Source organism: Aspergillus uvarum (assembly GCF_003184745.1).
Source record: "Aspergillus uvarum CBS 121591 unplaced genomic scaffold BO82scaffold_57, whole genome shotgun sequence".
Taxonomy (NCBI): Eukaryota; Fungi; Ascomycota; class Eurotiomycetes; order Eurotiales; family Aspergillaceae; genus Aspergillus; species Aspergillus uvarum.
Genome location: NW_020291354.1, coordinates 132,725 through 150,260, shown reverse-complemented (window position 1 = coordinate 150,260; position 17,536 = coordinate 132,725). Strand labels below are relative to the sequence as shown.

Genomic DNA, 17,536 nt, shown 5'->3' with positions numbered 1-17,536 from the left:
GCGACCCAAACGCGTCCGAAAACCAATTAACCCCCGATCGGGAAAGAAAAGCGCCACCCAGACAGGCGTTAGTCTACACTCTCCGGCTCAGGACTCCGTACTGTACCTATAATTATACCGTCTAGAACATTATGGGTACCCAGAAGTGACGGGAGAAGAAACTAGAGCATTAAATCGTACATAGTATAGTTGGATTAACTCTCTTGGCTACAAGGTTGAGTCGAATGGTTTGGATATTGCGGTGCTGCCGCATCATTCCACAGTAGCAGGGACTTCGCACACAGTACTGCAGTACGGTACATATCAACTACATTGCTTCGAGGTACTGTGTTGGATTCGGGATGTTAAGCTCATACCTTCTCTTGCAGTAAAGCCATCATCTGGCAAGTGATATGAGCTTCAAGTAATTGTTCCGAGTAGCCGTCATCGAGCAGCAGAGGTGAGGTCATGCAAACGAGGCAAACACTTAAATCGCCTTGCGCCGCGCGCTTCGAGCTTCCTCGAAGGCTGAGCAGAACGACAATACCATTTACTTTACCACAGCCCTCTGCTTCAGCTAAACAAGTCTCACTCTCCGCTGATCCACGAGACGACCCACCGCAACTCAGACACAAAAACATGGCCGATTCAGAGGCATCCAAACCAGCCCCCAGCAATGGGCCGCCGAACGACGCCCAGGATGCCACCAACCGTCGCGAAAGCTTCAGCTCCCAGAACTCGCAGACTGCCAGACAGTGAGGTTTTCGCTTCTTTTCGCACGGCATACGCTGTCGGAAATTTTGCAAAAATGAGATAGACGAGTACTGACGAGTCGTGTCCGTCAGGTTTATCGAGTCCCAAATTCGCCTCGAAGCTGACGCGCGCGAGATCCTTCCCTACGTGAGCTTGCCCTTCTAATCCCAACCTTACAACCTGACGACGATGGATCGACTGTCGCATATTACAACCTGTACTGACAGGCGCAGTCCTTCGACACCTGCACCAAAGCTCTAGGTCCCCTCCGACAATCCCTCTTCGCCTGCCTCACCTGTAACCCCCCTCCCACCGATTCCTCCGACGATAATGCATCATACACACCAGCCGCCGTATGCTATTCCTGCTCTATCGCCTGCCACGGGGAGCACAATCTGGTCGAGCTGTTCAGCAAGCGCAACTTTGTCTGCGACTGCGGGACGACCCGAATGCCATCGACCTCGCCCTGTACGCTGCGCAATGACCCGCAGACCGGCGCGAGAGGCGTCCACTCCGAAGAACCCCATTCGGGCAATAAATACAACCACAACTTCCAGAATAAGTTCTGCGGCTGCAACGAGGACTATGACCCCAATCAGGAGCGAGGGACAATGTTCCAGTGTTTGGGTGTGGGGACGGTCGAGACAGGCGGCTGCGGCGAGGACTGGTGGCATCCAGAGTGCCTGATCGGGCTTTCGCGCGACTGGTACAAAACTGCGAAGCAGCAGGAAAAGGAGAAGCAGCAAGATGTGAAAGCTGAGGATGCGATAGTAGCGGATAATGGTGACGACAACAACAACAACAACCAAAACGACGAACCTGATGATGATGACGACGAGGAGACGCCCCTCCCACCCGGGTTCCCTGACGAAGGTGACTTCGACATGTTCATCTGCTACAAATGCGTTGACTCAAATCCGTGGTTGAAGCGCTACGCGGGGACAACCGGCTTCCTTCCCCCGGTGTTCAAAGAAGGTGGACTGGCCAAACCAGTCGCATGCGAAGCCAAACCTGCCGAAACGACAGACAAAGAACCGACGACTGCAGAACCAATCAGCCCCACCGCCACCAGCGCACAGTCTGAGCCTACCCTCAACTCCAAGAAACGCAAAGCCGACGACGACGACGTTGAACCACAACCCGCAGCCGAGCCCTCTGCGAAGCGCATCAAGGACGAGGAGACGTCCGAACCCACCGGCACCAACACCGACACCGTCACAGCACCAAGCAACAACGCCGCTCCACCCTCCACCTCTTCCCAACTCCAACCCGACCAACCCACCGCCCCGAAACACACCACCCTCCCCACCACCCCACCCCGCCAGACCTTCTCCCTCTTCCTCACCGAAACCTTCCGCGACCATTTCTGCCGTTGCCCAGACTGCTACCCGCACACCCTCGCCGCGCACCCGCAACTCCGCGAGGAGGAAGAGGCCTACGAGCCGCCCGTGTCGGAGGACGGGGACCACCACCACGGCGACGGCGCCCGCAGCACGGGCACGGGCAGCCTGCTCGACCGCGGCGAGGCGGCGCTCAGCAACATCGACCGCGTGCGCGCCATCGAGGGCGCCATGGTCTACAATCACCTCCGCGACCGGGTCAAGGAGTTCCTGAAGCCCTTCGCCGAGAGCGGCACCGCCGTCTCCGCCGAGGATATCAAGGCCTACTTCGAGAAGCTGCGCGGCGATGACCAGCATATCCGGGAGGCGGCGGCCGCGGGCCAGGCTTCTTCTGGTGATGGTGGTGGTAGTGACGGGAAGGATGGGGATAGTCGGCGGGAGCAGAATGGTATGTTTTCCCTCTCCTCCGCCCCGATCTTTTTTCTTAGATTTTCAGTTGATTGTTCGTGTGGTTGCTAATTCTGTGGGGTTGTAGGTTACTGAGCTTAGTCTTGATATCTATTCGATATATTCGGTTGGATATGTGTTGGGCTGGGGACTTATGAGGTCTAATAGTCGCAGGATGTATGGGATATATGTTTAGGACTCATGATTAGGAAAATGGCACAATTGAAAGGGAATGGCGTGGTTGGTTTGCAAATCGGAGCAGTTCATTTATCTTTGACTATCTATCTATTTATCTAATTATCTCTCAAGAACAATTCGGTTCAATAGTGTCTGTATACTCTTTGCTTGATCTACGAGGGCGTCGCGCCACGGTGGGCACAGACGCTCGAATTGCAGTGCAGGTTGTACACTGTGCTTATATTGTATTTCATCTAAATGTGTTGCTATGTATCTCGCACCTGATATTGATTACAGCAACCTGAACGCCATGCCCATATGCAGAGACTATATTTCACGATATTCAGACTGAAGTGGATGCGGTAGGATCACTCCTTCAGGCGTTTCGCTGCTCGCCCCATCAATGTATCGTCCGGCAGTCCACTCCGCTTGGTGCCGGGCAGGCTGCCGGACCGGATGTCATTATCATCCTGCGTGACCCGGCGGTGGGGGTATTTGCCTTCGAACCCCTCGAAGCAGTTGGCCGAGATGGCGCCGCCATTGCGGAAGTACGGGTGCTCCAGTGCCTCTTGGGCTGTGATCCTCTTGGTGGGGTCGTACTCGAGCAGCCGTGCCAGCAGGTCGTACCCGTCCGCCCCGGGAGTGCCCGCACTCGAGTTGGAGGAGTATCCGTTGTTCTTGAGACAGCTTTGGTACCAGCCCTCGAGGTTCGAGGAGCGGCTGAAGTGGCCGGGGGCCCGCGACACGGCCAGGGACTGGAGCTGGGCATATTCCGGCATCGAGACGATGCCCGGCCAGGTCTCCTTGGTCGGGAGGCCCATGATCTCCATGATCTTCATCATCTGGTTGCGCTGGAAGGGCACCGTCTTCTTGCTGTCCATCTTGGCCTCTTCGCCCTTGAAGATGGGCCGCAGCGAGAGGAGCTCCGCGAAGATGCACCCCACCGCCCACAGATCCACCGCGGGCGTGTAGTGTCGGCTTCCCATGAGAAGCTCGGGGGCACGGTACCAGATGGTGACGACCACTTTGTCGCCCGAGAAGAGGGAGTTGAGGGGTTTGTAGAAGAGACGGGCGAGACCGAGATCCCCAATGCGGATGGCGCCGCTGGATGTGACCAGGATATTGGCTGGCTTGAGATCCCGATGCAGTACCCAGTTGGTGTGGAGATAGAGGAGACCGTTCAGCAGCTGGAACAGAATCGACTTGACCATCGCCGCTGGGATCGCATGTCTCTGCGGTTGCGTGTGGTGGTGGATGATCTGGAGGAGATCGTGTTCCGTGTACTCGAACACCATGAAGATGCACTTGTCTTCCAGGATGATCTCTGCCAATTGCACCACATTGGGATGGTCAAGCTCGGAGCACAGAGCCATCTCTCGGATCGCGGACTGCGAGAGACCAGTGTACTGCACTACCTCCCCTTCCTTGTCCGGCTTGAACCTGTAGTCAATCAGCGACGATGGATTTGATGGAAGTGAAGACGTCCGCATCTACTTACTTCTTGATGGCGAACTCGCCCTTCTGGCCATTTTTGCCGATCGCCTTGTAGACTCGGCCATACGTACCGCTGCTAATAAAACCCACAATGTGGTATCTATCTCGCACTCGGACTTTACTGGTGTAACCGGTCCCTGGCGGCCTTCGCGAATCTGTGCTTTCTAAATATAGAAAATTATGTTAGCACTCAAAGGAGCAGTAATCCTCAGTGACAACGCATCAGCCAATCGGAATTTAGGGGTAAGGAAGGGTCTTGGAGGACAGAGAAAAAAAAAACAAGTCAACCCGAGATTGCTGGCAGAGGGGTAGACAATTTAACAACTGAGCGTATAGCGTATAGCAGCAGCGTGTAGCCGGCAACAAGAGGGTCGGAGATCGAAGGGACAGCAATTACCACGTGGATAAAACCCGGCGACAGAATTATAGAACGGAAAGCTCTTTCCAAACATGATGGAGGCACTAGACAGTTCTTGTTTCAAACCCGTTCAGAAAGCTCGAGACCTATAGTCTAGCTCGGGTACATTTGAAGATGTCACCAAGGAAATAGTAACTTAGAACTAACAATCTTCAATCATCAACCAGTGGACATCGTGATGGTGATGGGCCCAGGTCAAGAAAGTAGAAAGGGCGCTTGGAGAACTGAGTGGTGGCAAAAGGTGGAGACAGACGGGGTGCTAACGGAGGGAGGGTGGGTTGGAACTTGGAAGCAGTGGAGAAGCACAGAAAGGAGTAAAATAAATAGGGTAAGAATGTATAAGTATGGAGTACGGAGTAGGTAGTAGGTTATGTATGTACGAGTGTGAATGGATAATGAATTATAGCTGGGTATTACCATCAACAGTCGCCTGCAGACTCTTCAAGTTCTTTAGAGACAGACTTTGGCTGACGGTGGCCGCAGGAGGCCTGGAAGTCGCACTTAGAGGACCGGATGAGGAAGGGGGGTTCGTCAGACTCATGGAAGAAGAGGAAGAGGAAGAGGAGAAAAAAAAAGAAGAAAAAAAGAGGTGGATGTGAGAGGGGGGAATGCTCGGGAGACAAATTGGTGTGGTGTGGTTCGATTGGAACTGGTTAGTACGAAGAGTAGTAGCTTGTTGGATGGAGGTAAGTAAGTCGAGTACGCGGTATCTATTCGCAGTCGGCAAGGACAGTGAGCTGAACCATGCATACGGAGACACTGATCTCCACCACTATGAGAAGAGCAGAAGACCTGCAGGAAGGGCTTCAATGATTAGGTAGGCTAGGTATATTTGAGAAATGAGCAACAATGGTTGGTGGTAAGAAAGGACAAGAGACCGGACCATTCAAGTGAGGCTGCATTGAGAGGTGGAGGTGGAGAGGGAGAGGGGAGGGGATTGTGGCTGACTCAGCACAGCATCAATCCCCTGGATGATAAGAACAACAGTAGCAATAACAACAACCACCAACAAGAACAAACAATACGTGTATGCATGTGTAACCATCCACTACGCATAGTTACTTGCTTGTATAGTCAAATTACATAACTCTGGCTCCTTACAGAGTACCTCAATGCCCACATTGCTACGGAGTACTCTGTAGCAAACTCTCTATTAATCCCGGCCCCCTGAGTCGGTGATAAGACAACGGACTTTCCTTCTCCCGATGCATACTGATTAGCCGCAACGTCATCTACACGCAGCTCGGCGCTCAGCAACAACCCTCCTTTTTTGACATTGGTGATGACTGGACCGAAACCTACTTGAAAGTCTCCATTGGTCGATGAATTGATTGTTGTACGAAGAATATCCTTGCACTTTCAACTTCCAACCATAGAATGGCTTCAGGGGAGTCGACCCGATGTAGGGTCACGCCGTACTTGGTCTATCTCGTGTTTGTAACCACCCTAGGACCGCTGCAATTCGGATATCACCTGGTAAGCATCGGGGCCATCTCATCTTTTACTATCTTTGCTGACTTTGGTACCTGTCAAGGCTGAATTAAACGCACCTCAAGCGGTGATCACTTGCGAGCAAAAGAGCATTCACTCCACTGCAAGTGCAGCTTCACTTCCGCAATGCATCCCTATGAACCCGTCCCAGTTCGGCCTGGTATCATCAATTTACACCCTTGGCGGCCTAGTCGGGGCTCTGTTGGCAGGGCCAGTATCCACCAAACACGGTCGCTTGTTCACTCTCCGCGCTACGACTATATTCCATATCTTGGGTCCCGTAGCTGAGACCTTCGCATCCAACATACCGTTGCTAAGCGTTGGCCGCTTCCTATCGGGAGTCGGGTCCGGGGCTGCTATTGTTGTCGGTCCAATTTATGTTTCCGAAATAGCCCCTCCTGCCGCAAGGGGCTTCTTCGGCGCCTTCACGCAAGTCATGACGAACGTTGGGATTTTGCTCACACAAACGCTGGGGTACTTCTTAAGTTACGGAAGTGTATGGAGGGTCGTTCTTGCCGTCGCCGGCTTCATCGGGACTCTGCAGCTTCTGGGACTCTTTCTGGTTCCGGAGAGTCCTACCTGGCTTGCAGAGCATCAGAAGGGCAGCTTGGCTAGGAAGGTACTTCAGCGTCTGCGCGGGAAGGATGCTGATATTGAAGAGGAGGTCAAAAGCTGGTCCAGCTCCTCCGGTGATGCTGCAGATGGCTCGGGAGAAGAGCAGTCGCTGCTGACACCACCATCGAGCAATATGCCACCGAAACAGCCGCCAGTCACCATCCTCAGAGCCGTCACGGATCCTTATTACCGGCCAGCCATTGTTGCCGTCGTTGGTGTCATGATTGCCCAGCAATTCACGGGGATCAATAGCATCATCATGTACAGTGTCTCGCTTCTACAGAGCATCCTCCCTACTACCGCAGCCCTACTGGCAGTGGCCATCTCGGGTATCAACTTGGTCATCACACTTGCCTGCACTCCTTTGCCCGACAAGATCGGACGCAAGAAATGCCTTCTGCTTAGCATCAGTGGTATGGGGATAAACTCCTTACTCCTGGCTCTGGGTATCTACACCAGCCAGAAAGCCTTGTCTGCAATCGCTGTGCTGCTGTTTGTGGCATGCTTTGCTGTCGGTGTAGGGCCTGTGCCGTTCATCCTTGCGTCTGAGCTGGTTGGTCCGGAGGCTGTGGGCGCCGCACAGAGCTGGGCGCTTGCGGCCAATTGGACTGCGACATTCATTGTGGCGCAATTCTTCCCTGTCTTGAACCAGGCTCTGGATCGAGGCAGGATATATTGGGTCTTTGCTGCTATGGCTTGTCTTTCCGGAGCGTTCATTTACTGGCGGGTTCCTGAAACCAAAGGCAAAGCCAGCTCCGATGAGGTTTGGGGTAGGGTTGATCGACGAAGAAGAGACTAAAGCAACCTATTGCAGAACTACTATTGTTGGCTCATAGCCTTGGATGGGTTAGAGGGCGGGATACATGTAGGAAAGGACGTCAGTCGAATTGCCTGAAGGGCAGAAAAATTTAGCCCCATGACATCCAGCGCTTGCACTTGCTAAGCTCCAGTACCATCATAATCTAAATCGAGTAACTAGTATCTCTTAGAATAGAGGTGTCAACGAGAAAGCTCGCATACAGCCACAGCTTATGTGTCACTCTTGGCATTAAGGGGTGCGCTTGACTGCAATAACGATTGGCGAAGCCTGATTGCGATCAGCACTATGGCTGTCCAGCATCATCTCGCTCAAAGGACTGCTGATATGTGCTGAGAGCATATACTTCCAAGGCTTCAGCCCCTATTTTTCGTTGGGATTGTTGGCTACAGGTTGGCATAAAGTTGCGTCCAACTTTACATACATCTACAGGGGGAGATCGCGTCTCAGGTCTGAAACACAAGAGATTGGCTGAGCTCATTTGTCTCTCTGACTCTAATCAGGAAAAACACAATTCAATCGCCTAGAATTCAAGGTAAGCAGCCTAAGGTCCGGAGCTTTACAAATTTCAACCGCCAGGTGAAGGCATGCACCTACACTGTGGTAGTCTATAGGGCTGGAAGCCTGGGACGGAGGCTTGTCTGCATCGCAACGGTGGAACGAGACGCTGCTGTACGGAGGCCGCGGAATGGCCCGTTGGTCAGCGGGCGCCCCTCCTTTACTGGCACCAGACTATAACTCCCGTAGTTATGGTAGACTAAATTTCGAAGCGAATAGAGAATCCCATCCAATCCAAAATTGCTCTTTCTCATCCCAACAACTCCCTTCCAGCCCTTCCGCCGGCTCCCACTGGAGCCTTTTGACACTCAAAGTGGGGGCACGATCGCTCAGCCCTGCTTCAGGGGACTTGACTGCTGCTTAGGCAGGCCAAGGGTGGAATTCATTGCGGAGTCTTCCATGGGATCCTAATTCTGCTCCCCGAGGGGGTTTCATTTTGGGAAGATGTCTGTCCAGGCAGCAAGAAACCCATAGATATCCATAAAGTAGGACAATCGGCTGTCCCGTGGAAGCACTCGCAGGCAGACCTTTTTCCTTCTTTCTCGTTCTCCTACCTTTGATGCAGCAGTGGATGGCAGATGCGTTCGGTAGGGGAGAACAGGAAAAGAATTCCCGCAGCATGAACCGGTACCATATTTAGGAAGATAACCTCCATTGCGTACGGAGTAGTTATCGATGTGATGTAGAGCGACCAATTTGGACTAGGTAGCCACAATCATTGATCACTCACTCTGGTGGAGATGAGACTAACTTCTTGGACCTGACGTCGTTCGACTCTTTTTACTCGCCGTTTGGTTTGGTTCATTCTCTCCCTACCAAGATTAGCCAGATTAGGGGGACGAAATGCTTTGCATAAGTACGACTATTGCATCTAGCTGCATTATCAGTCATGGAAGAGAACGAACAGGTTAGTCCTAGGGGTGAAGTTGGGGTGGGGGAGAGAAAAGCAGGGCAACAACTAACTTTACCTCTCTCTTATTTCCGCTCTCCGAAGTATTCCTGGGTTGCCGAGGATAAGAAGAAGAATAAATAAAATGAGTGATTCAATGAGACTCGATCACTAAATTGACTAGCGATATGTCAACTTGTCATCTACTCGAGTATTCTGTACTTATTCTCCGTATTTTTTTCTGATTTATTTTTTTCTTTTTCCTCTCCGTATTCCGGCAATGTCTCCCTAGTCGATCGAGGCCACCCCACTTTATATACGAGAGAGGACAGTCTGGTCTATCTAGTCCATTATCTATCTAGACTGTCCGTCTGGCTTGTTGTTCCTTTTTCTCCGTGCTTCGATGAAGGCCATACGCTAGAGAAATAAAGTCTATGCGCAACCCACTCGGTCTCACCCACTCAGCCGCGCAGTCAACTTTCCCATCCACCACCACCACCAGCCCCCATCCTTCCACATCTCTTCCACTATTCAACAATCACTGTCTGTTGTTTTTTCACCATGCTCCTGATCTCCCACATCTAGAGGGTGCCAATTGCCAAGTGCGTATACCTACCTCTGCTCCAACCTCATTGCAGTGCGTTGCGACCGTGGTGGCTTGCTCGTGGAATTACTGGGTCGCCCGGAGCCAGATCTTCCTAAGATCGCCCGGCACTCAACCTTGACAGGCAACCACCGCGACAACTCTCCGTCATTGTGACTGGGGAGCTCCTTCTGTTCCCTTCTCCAGCTGCTGATTAGCCCCTTCAAGGCAGCTTCCCCTAAATTCCTGTTTGCTCACGAACGCGTCCCTAAACAATCCCACCCTCCGATCGTTTTCCCGTCGTCAGCATCGACGCGACGTCACCTCCCGGCTCCGTCTGGCCTGCTTTCTCCCCCTCCCCGCACTTCCCGACGGTTCATCATCATGGTGCGCTTACCGTTGCCACAACGGCTCAGCACTCATTTGAGCTCAAAAAGCACCAATACCACTCCCGGTCAAAGCAGAAGTACCAGTCCCATGAGAATGTCTGACACGAAGCCCTTGATCCTCAAGGTCTCCGTCCTTCGGGTGAGTCCGCACTTCCCACCTTCGCGGAGCCGTTCGGAAGTTCCGCCCGCATTCCTCAACATCACTAACGGCTGGGTTGTACTAGGGGAGAAATCTAGCAGCTAAGGACAGAGGAGGAACTAGCGATCCAGTATGGCATACAACCTGTTCCAGACACTGAGCCAGCTGATCACCTGCTAACAAGCCCCCTTGTTTAGTACATGATAGTCACACTTGGAGAGGCCCGGCAGTCGACACCCACGATACCAAAGACCCTGAACCCAGAATGGAATGTGACGTTTGAGATGCCCGTGGTCGGTGTACCACTATTGGAGTGCATCTGTTGGGATCATGATCGGTTCGGCAAAGACTATATGGGCGAATTCGACATTGCCCTCGAGGAGATATTCAGCCGCGGCGAGGTCCATCAACAGGTACATTTTCCCGGAACGCGACTGACCTGGACGTGCGAGTTGACATGATGCCTGCAGCCAACCTGGTACACTCTGCGCTCGAAACGAAAGCCTTCGAAGAAGAAGGACAGTATCATTTCTGGGGAAATCCTGCTGCAGTTCTCTCTCATCGATCCCGCAAACCCCAGTGCTCCTGCGGAAGAAGTCTACCAGAAGTTCAGAAACCTGGTATGTGCTGGGGACGATGAAGATGAGTTTCCGCAGGTACCTTCATTTTCACTGGAGGATGTCGACAGAGACGAAGAAACGTCGGATGAGACGGATGACCCTACCAAACCAGAGATCGTGGAAAAGCGAAGAAGGAGGTTGCGCCTCAAACGTCTGAAACGTAAATCTTTGGCAGCAAGAGCCTACCAGTTCTCCGGTGTAGGAAATGGAGTGCAAGGTATCGTGTTCATGGAGATCGTGAAGGTGACGGATCTTCCACCCGAACGGAATGGTATGGTTCCCCTGTGTCCATCCCAACCTCGTCATGGCTGAGCTAACTCTTGATGAAGTGACGCGCACCTCCTTCGACATGGACCCGTTCGTTGTCACCTCACTAGGAAGAAAGACGCTTCGGACACCGGTTGTTCGTCACAATCTCAATCCAGTATACAACGAGAAAATGGTGTTCCAGGTCATGAAGCATGAAACTTCTTATACGATCGGCTTCACCGTCATGGACAGGGACAAGTTCTCTGGCAATGACTTTGTCGCATCCGCCGGGTTTCCATTGCAAACATTGATCAAATCCGCTCCCAACGCCGATCCTGAGACTGGCTTGTACGATCTATCAAATCAGACTCCCGATCTGACGAGCTCTGAATCGGACATGTCTGCTAGACCAGCACCGCGGATCTCAGTTAGCCCTTCTCCCTCGACCAGCAGCCTGTCCAAATCACCTAGACTAGGCATGTCACCGAGGGGCTCTTCTACGTCCCTGTCGGGCCAGTCACAGCAGGGAGAGTCGACTCTTCTTCCACCTCGGAGTGTCCCGGAAGACACTGAGACTCCCAGCCTCTCAAGCTCTCCTACGCTGGCTAACTTTACCGTCTCCCCGCTTGAGCCTGATAGCGAAGGGCTCCGAGTTTATCGCATCCCACTCAGCTTGAAAAACAAGGATAGATGGGAAGACAAACACTCGCCCGAGCTCTTTGTCAAGGCCAAATATATGCCGTATCGTGCGCTGCGCCAGCAATTTTGGAGACTCATGCTTAAACAATACGATGCAGACGACAGCGGTCGTATTGATAAGGTTGAGCTGACTACCATGCTTGACACTCTTGGTTCCACCTTGAAAGAGTCCACGATTGACAGTTTCTTCGAGCGCTTCAGTCTGGAAAATCAACCCAGCGAAACGATGGATCTGACCTTTGATCAAGCTGTGATCTGCCTAGAAGACACCCTTCAGGCCCTCCAAAAAGACCCGAGATTGACAAGCAGAAAGGTTTCGCCAACATCGTCATCGATCAGCCAGGATAGTGAGGAACAATCAAGCGGTGATGATGAGCTCATTGCAGGGCTTAACGCTGGCTTGCCAGCCAACCATGACCCCCAGACTACACATGTTCCTACCATACCCACCGAGGAGCAGCCGGGCTTGGTTGATGAAGACCTTCAACCTGACGATCTGGGAGATGAACGCGGCGTGGAGCATGTCATTGAGCTTCGAGAATGCCCCCTGTGCCATCAACCGCGGCTCTCCTCTCGTTCAGATGCCGACATCATCACGCACATTGCCACGTGCGCAAGCCGGGATTGGCGGCAGGTGGACAACCTCGTCATGGGAGGATTCGTGACCTCAAGCCAGGCGCAGCGCAAATGGTACACTAAAGTCATCACGAAGATTGGTTATGGTGGCTACAAGCTAGGTGCCAACTCGGCCAATATCCTTGTCCAGGACCGAATCACTGGGCAAATCAACGAGGAGCGCATGAGTATCTATGTTCGACTAGGTATTCGATTGTTGTACAAGGGTCTCAAGAGTAGAGAAATGGAAAAGAAGAGAAGTACGTCCCAACACCTTGTATGCGGTTATTGTTTAAAAGCTCTCGCTAACCATTATTTCAGTTCGCAAAATCTTGAAGTCCATGAGCATCAAGCAGGGCAAGAAGTACGATGATCCTGCGTCTGCCAGTCAGATCCGGGACTTCATCAACTTCCACCAACTTGACATGTCGGAGGTCCTGTTGCCCATCGAAAAGTTTAATAACTTTAACGAGTTCTTCTACCGTGCACTGAAGCCCGGTGCCCGGCCCTGCTCTGCGCCGGACGAGCCTAGAGTTGTTGTGTCCCCAGCTGATTGTCGGGCGGTTGTATTCGACCGTATGGATGATGCGACTAACATCTGGGTCAAAGGACGAGAGTTCTCTATCGAACGCCTCCTCGGCGATGCTTACCCCGAAGATGTGAAGCGCTACAAGAACGGAGCGCTGGGTGTTTTCCGTCTCGCTCCCCAGGATTATCATCGCTTCCATATCCCCGTGGACGGAGTTATGGGTACCCCCAAGACTATTGAGGGTGAGTACTACACGGTCAATCCCATGGCGATCCGCTCTGCTCTCGACGTGTATGGCGAGAACGTGAGAGTGCTCGTGCCAATCGATTCCGTGGCTCATGGCCGTGTCATGGTGGTCTGTGTTGGAGCCATGATGGTTGGAAGCACAGTCATTACACGAAAGGCTGGGGAGCAGGTTTCACGGGCCGAAGAGCTCGGTTACTTTAAGTTTGGAGGGAGTACCATTCTTTTGCTCTTCGAGGAGGGGTCGATCAACTTTGACAGTGACTTGGTGGACAACTCGAAGGGGCCCTTGGAAACTTTGGTAAGACGACCCCTTGCTGCTCCTTACGCATGTTTCTTAAACTAACACGGCCTTCTCTCGAAAATAGATCCGGGTAGGCATGTCTGTGGGTCATCATCCCGATATTCCCCAGTTCGAACCGGATATGCCCAAGAAATCCGAGGATGTCTCTCTTGAGGAGATGCAGTCTGCCAAGCGTCGGATTGAAGGCAGTCTGGCCCCGCCGACTGGAGATGTCCCTGCTCTCCCGTAGACTATGTTCTGCATTGTAATTTTTTTTTTTTACATATGCTCTGTATTCTTGCAGCTCTTTTTGCCAAGCGGGGTATATTGCTTTTTTTTTTTCTTTATTCTTTCGGGCGTTGACAGGTACGCTTAAGAGGCCAGGAGCCTGCATAGCGATTGAGAAACTCATTTTGTAAAAAGATTATAAGTATGAGATGTGATGGGCATGAAGGATGTTGAAGAGTGGATGGACTGTACATAATCTTGATACAAGAATTGGTGATTCTACCATATGTGAATAGAACAATTTATATACACCAAAGTTCTGGCACTTGATGCGGTTGAGCAATTGATTGAAGAGCACTCATAGTAGCAATCGAGTTGGCGGGACAAGCTGGAAGTTGTCATCCCGAAACGGACTAGCGTCTTCTCCCCACGCGCCACGACCAAAACAACCGCGTGCCTGCGGCGACCGACCGACCGACCAAGGCCAAACCCTCCCCCCCCATCGTCATCCCGACGCCAGCATCAGAGTTCCGTCTGCGCAAGGAGCGGGATTCCATCGCGATAATCCTGCCAAACGCTGAGTGAGAATTGACTACTCGTCCGAGATATTGCCTACGAGCGCGACCTTCCTTGGGACAGTCTGTGCGGGTGGTTGTGCGCGCGCAACCCGCATCGACAATACACGTCTCTCGGACAACAAACCTTCACAACCCAACCTCCCCCCCCCCCCCCTCAATTCCCCCCCCCATTCAATTCACCTACGCCGTCAACAATACAACTTCCCCTGATTGTTCTTGTCGATCTGCGACCGTGCGATATACCATCCGGGCCTTACATCCAAAGACGAGTGACGAGACAGGCGGAGGAAAGGGAATCGCAGCATCCGACGACCCAAACCCGCCCGCCCTCGACAACTTCGACTCTACGATTTGCTTCCGCCAGTGATATTGCATTGGCGCAGTCTTAGTGAAAGGGTGCAGATAGCTTGGCTAGGGGCTTTCGATCGATCGACTTGAATCGCATCTTCTGTCGGAGCGAGGAGGATCGGTTACGACATCGCAGAATAATCCTCTTTCTTCTCATTCTCATTTCGGCAACCGGCGTGCGCGAAACTTTTTCCGACTCGAGAGCAACCCGCGCTCCCAGTAACTGCGCTAGATTTTTCCGACGAAATCATCTTGACTTGGATGTGAAAAGGTCGAATTGAGCGACCGGACGTGCGAAAACCCCGACCAGGAACGAAGGCCATTGACTTAACACCAAACATCCCCACCCCTTTTCGTCGGTCCCTGACATGACCGTCACCGTTTTGGCGACGCCCACCACCACCACTACAGCTAAGACGAAGCGTCGTGGACCATTACTGGCTATCGATATGGCTACGTCCCAGGCGCAGGTGCGTCCTGCGGCGCCTGGAAGAGGCGGGGGCAGAAGATCGAGTCGGCGGCTGAGTAAACAGGATAAAGGCGAGGAGAATGCGACTGCGACTGCGAATGGTACAAGTGCTGGGGAGAAGAAGCGGAAGTTAGGTGAGTCGCTTCGCTTTTTTTATTGTATTATTGAGATTTTTCGGTTCAAGGGTGTGGGTAGCTTCGATGGATTGCAAGTCTGGTCGGGGTTTAGTGGACGATTTGGTCGGGACGTGCTAATTCTTATTTTCCTCTGTAGTACCTGTTGATGAGGAAGAAGACGATGGTTTCCAATTTACGCGTATCGCGACAAAGAAGCCCAAACCGTCGACGGAAAAAGTCCAACCTGCACTTTTGCCGGCAATTTCGCATCTGAATACAGCGCCGCAGCCATCTCCGAGAAGGGGTCGACCACCGAAGAAGAAGGTGGTGGAGGAGAAGGTGGAGCCTGCTGCGGTTGCGACGGAGATTACTACGGATACCACGAATACGAGACGAAAAACGAAGCAGAGCGAGGGAACGAGCAAGAGGACAACACGGGGAGCCGCGAAGGCGAAGGAGACCCAGCCTGAGCCTGAACCCGAGCCTCAACCGGAGCTGGAGCAAGAACCGGACTCGCAACCTCTAGCCCCGGCGCAGCCCGAGCCACAGCCAGAACGTGCGAAACGCTCGACGCGAAAACGAGACCAGGCGGAAACGGTTCCCTTGGAGAAAAAGCGGAGGAAAGGCCGACCTAGTAACTCTAGGACGGAGGAACAGCAGAAACAACAACAGCAGCAGCCGACGCCACAGCCAGAATCAGAGCCTCAACAACAACCACGACGAGCGTCGCTTCGCAATGGGTATGTGTCTCCAGAGCCGCCGCAGACTGGCACGGCCACGATTTCATTGCCGTTGGCCGACACACCGGTCATACAGAGGAATCGGGAGATGCGAGGGAAGAAGTCCGTGAAGGGGAACAACCGGCGGAGTAGTCTGGGGATGCGAGGTCGGCGAGCGAGCTCGCTGATCGACTCTGGGGCGTCCAACGGTGGGTTTCATTGATCCGCAGGTGATTCCATGGCATGAGTGGCTGACGGAGATAATTCAGCGTTACCACATAAGAAGGTTAATACGGCGGATTTCTATAAGCATATCGCCGCAGACTTAACGGAGCCGCGTCGAATGCGGCAGCTTTTGATCTGGTGTGGTACGCGAGCCATAGGCGACAAGCCTTCTGGGTCGCGCTCAGAGGATGAGAGCGCTCGGCTAGCGGGTAAGTGCACCTTTCCTGGGCTTGCGATGCACATGCTAAGACAACCTAGCACGTGTTATACAGGAGGAACTACTCAAAGATTTTGAGTCGAACTCCACACTCTCTAATTGGTTCGAACGGGAAGAGCTGGATCCTCCCGCGGTGGTGGTTAAGAAGGAGAACCCGAAGAACATCCAGAATGCGGACAAAATCAAGGAATTAGAGGAATTAATACAGAGGTACGTCTCGTTTTGGGGCTCTGTGTTGGCCAAACTGCTGACGTTTGACAATAGGCTACAAAAAGAGCGGCATGCTCTCAATGCTTTGTTACGGCCGCCGGATATTCCCCGTATCAAAAAACAGCCGCTCGAGACAGATCCCAGCCAACCTTCACAACTATCATCATCCAAACCTGACGAGCCGATCGATTTATCGGCACTAGACCCGTCTCAGTGGAGGATATATGCCCAGATCGACCCGGAGACGGTCAAACAACAAGAACAACTACCTCAACCACAACCACCACAGTCGACGGACGGCGAACTCATGGACACCGACCCGCCATCAGCAGCAGCAGCAACAACAACAGTAACAACCTCCGCAACAGATACCTTCCTCCCTCCAATGTCCCCCACCACCATCTCCACCCGCCTCTCCCGAGTAACCAGCACCCTCGCCCCGACACTGGACTCCCTCGCCGCCGGCATCCACAACCTCGAACTCTACCGCTCGACCTCGGACGCCGTCTCCTCCCAGGTCCTGCGCATCTGCGCCGAGCGCCTCGAAGCCCGCGACGCTCGCAACAGTATCCGCCTCCCGGCCAGCACCGACTCGGCGGCCGACCACAAGGACCTCAGTCTCCGGCCCCGACCCAAAGAAGACCTAGGCGTGATACTGGGGGCCTTGAGCCGAGTAGAACGACGAGCGTGATATGTATGGTTGCGTACGATTACGAGCGAATGGAATTACAAATATTATGCGGGCATTTTCAAGTGTTTCCTGCCCGGTTTTTTTCTTTCTCGCTTCTGGTAAATCTGAATCCTAATACCAATACCTTTACATGCTGCTGCTGCTGTTATGGGCTGGACCTGGTGTAAGCCCTTTTTCTCCCCTTGTTGTTTGTCTTTGATTTCTCGGGTTCGTTTGGCGGGCATTGGGGTTCGTTTGGTTTTTTTCTGCGGGTGTCGGGATAGGATGGATGGGATGGGTTGAGCTGGGTTGATTCGATTTGAAGCACTGGCACTAGCACTAGCCATGGAGTTTGGGGGGGTGAAGTGTGTTGATACGTGGTGGGTGGGTAGATCAAATCGAATGAGCCATACCTACTCAGCTCTATTT

At 52.8% G+C, this 17,536-nt stretch overlaps 5 protein-coding genes across 5 annotated transcripts; 4 read left to right on the top strand and 1 right to left on the bottom strand.

Moving 5' to 3' along the window:
* Window positions 1-532: 532 nt before the first annotated feature.
* Window positions 533-2,832, top strand: BO82DRAFT_357418 (putative metaphase-anaphase transition protein (Mlo2)). The gene is made up of 4 exons (XM_025636015.1): window positions 533-734; window positions 825-879; window positions 966-2,520; window positions 2,608-2,832. The coding sequence occupies exons 1-4, from the start codon at window positions 619-621 to the stop codon at window positions 2,613-2,615; spliced, it is 1,734 nt and encodes a 577-aa protein (XP_025488530.1). The 5' UTR covers window positions 533-618; the 3' UTR covers window positions 2,616-2,832.
* Window positions 2,833-3,064: 232 nt separating this feature from the next.
* ssn3 (cyclin-dependent serine/threonine protein kinase SSN3) lies at window positions 3,065-4,642 on the bottom strand (the record flags this gene model as incomplete). The annotated part of the gene is made up of 3 exons (XM_025631731.1): window positions 3,065-4,136; window positions 4,195-4,354; window positions 4,591-4,642. 3 exons carry the CDS (start codon window positions 4,640-4,642, stop codon window positions 3,065-3,067), a joined length of 1,284 nt encoding a protein of 427 aa, XP_025488529.1.
* Window positions 4,643-5,985: 1,343 nt separating this feature from the next.
* Window positions 5,986-7,664, top strand: BO82DRAFT_317631 (putative MFS glucose transporter; the record flags this gene model as incomplete). Its single annotated transcript, XM_025632617.1, has 2 exons — window positions 5,986-6,084; window positions 6,143-7,664. 2 exons carry the CDS (start codon window positions 5,986-5,988, stop codon window positions 7,511-7,513), a joined length of 1,470 nt encoding a protein of 489 aa, XP_025488528.1. The 3' UTR covers window positions 7,514-7,664.
* Window positions 7,665-9,945: 2,281 nt separating this feature from the next.
* BO82DRAFT_291500 (putative phosphatidylserine decarboxylase Psd2) lies at window positions 9,946-13,577 on the top strand (the record flags this gene model as incomplete). The annotated part of the gene is made up of 7 exons (XM_025631732.1): window positions 9,946-10,089; window positions 10,175-10,219; window positions 10,287-10,502; window positions 10,560-10,980; window positions 11,039-12,532; window positions 12,594-13,345; window positions 13,413-13,577. The coding sequence occupies 7 exons, from the start codon at window positions 9,946-9,948 to the stop codon at window positions 13,575-13,577; spliced, it is 3,237 nt and encodes a 1,078-aa protein (XP_025488527.1).
* An 870-nt stretch (window positions 13,578-14,447) lies between these two features.
* On the top strand, window positions 14,448-17,488 carry BO82DRAFT_317624 (Mis12-Mtw1 family protein). Its single transcript, XM_025632616.1, has 5 exons — window positions 14,448-15,084; window positions 15,224-15,994; window positions 16,055-16,219; window positions 16,269-16,437; window positions 16,492-17,488. The coding sequence occupies exons 1-5, from the start codon at window positions 14,850-14,852 to the stop codon at window positions 17,126-17,128; spliced, it is 1,977 nt and encodes a 658-aa protein (XP_025488526.1). The 5' UTR covers window positions 14,448-14,849; the 3' UTR covers window positions 17,129-17,488.
* Window positions 17,489-17,536: the final 48 nt, after the last annotated feature.

Coding starts and splice junctions, on each gene's coding strand:
- BO82DRAFT_357418 (XM_025636015.1), top strand. CDS start 619: ATGGCCGATTCAGAGGCATCCAAACCAGCCCCCAGCAATGGGCCGCCG. Junction 735..824: donor AACTCGCAGACTGCCAGACA/GTGAGGTTTTCG, acceptor CGTGTCCGTCAG/GTTTATCGAGTCCCAAATTC. Junction 880..965: donor CGCGCGAGATCCTTCCCTAC/GTGAGCTTGCCC, acceptor TGACAGGCGCAG/TCCTTCGACACCTGCACCAA.
- BO82DRAFT_317624 (XM_025632616.1), top strand. CDS start 14,850: ATGACCGTCACCGTTTTGGCGACGCCCACCACCACCACTACAGCTAAG. Junction 16,220..16,268: donor TGAGAGCGCTCGGCTAGCGG/GTAAGTGCACCT, acceptor AAGACAACCTAG/CACGTGTTATACAGGAGGAA. Junction 16,438..16,491: donor TTAGAGGAATTAATACAGAG/GTACGTCTCGTT, acceptor GTTTGACAATAG/GCTACAAAAAGAGCGGCATG.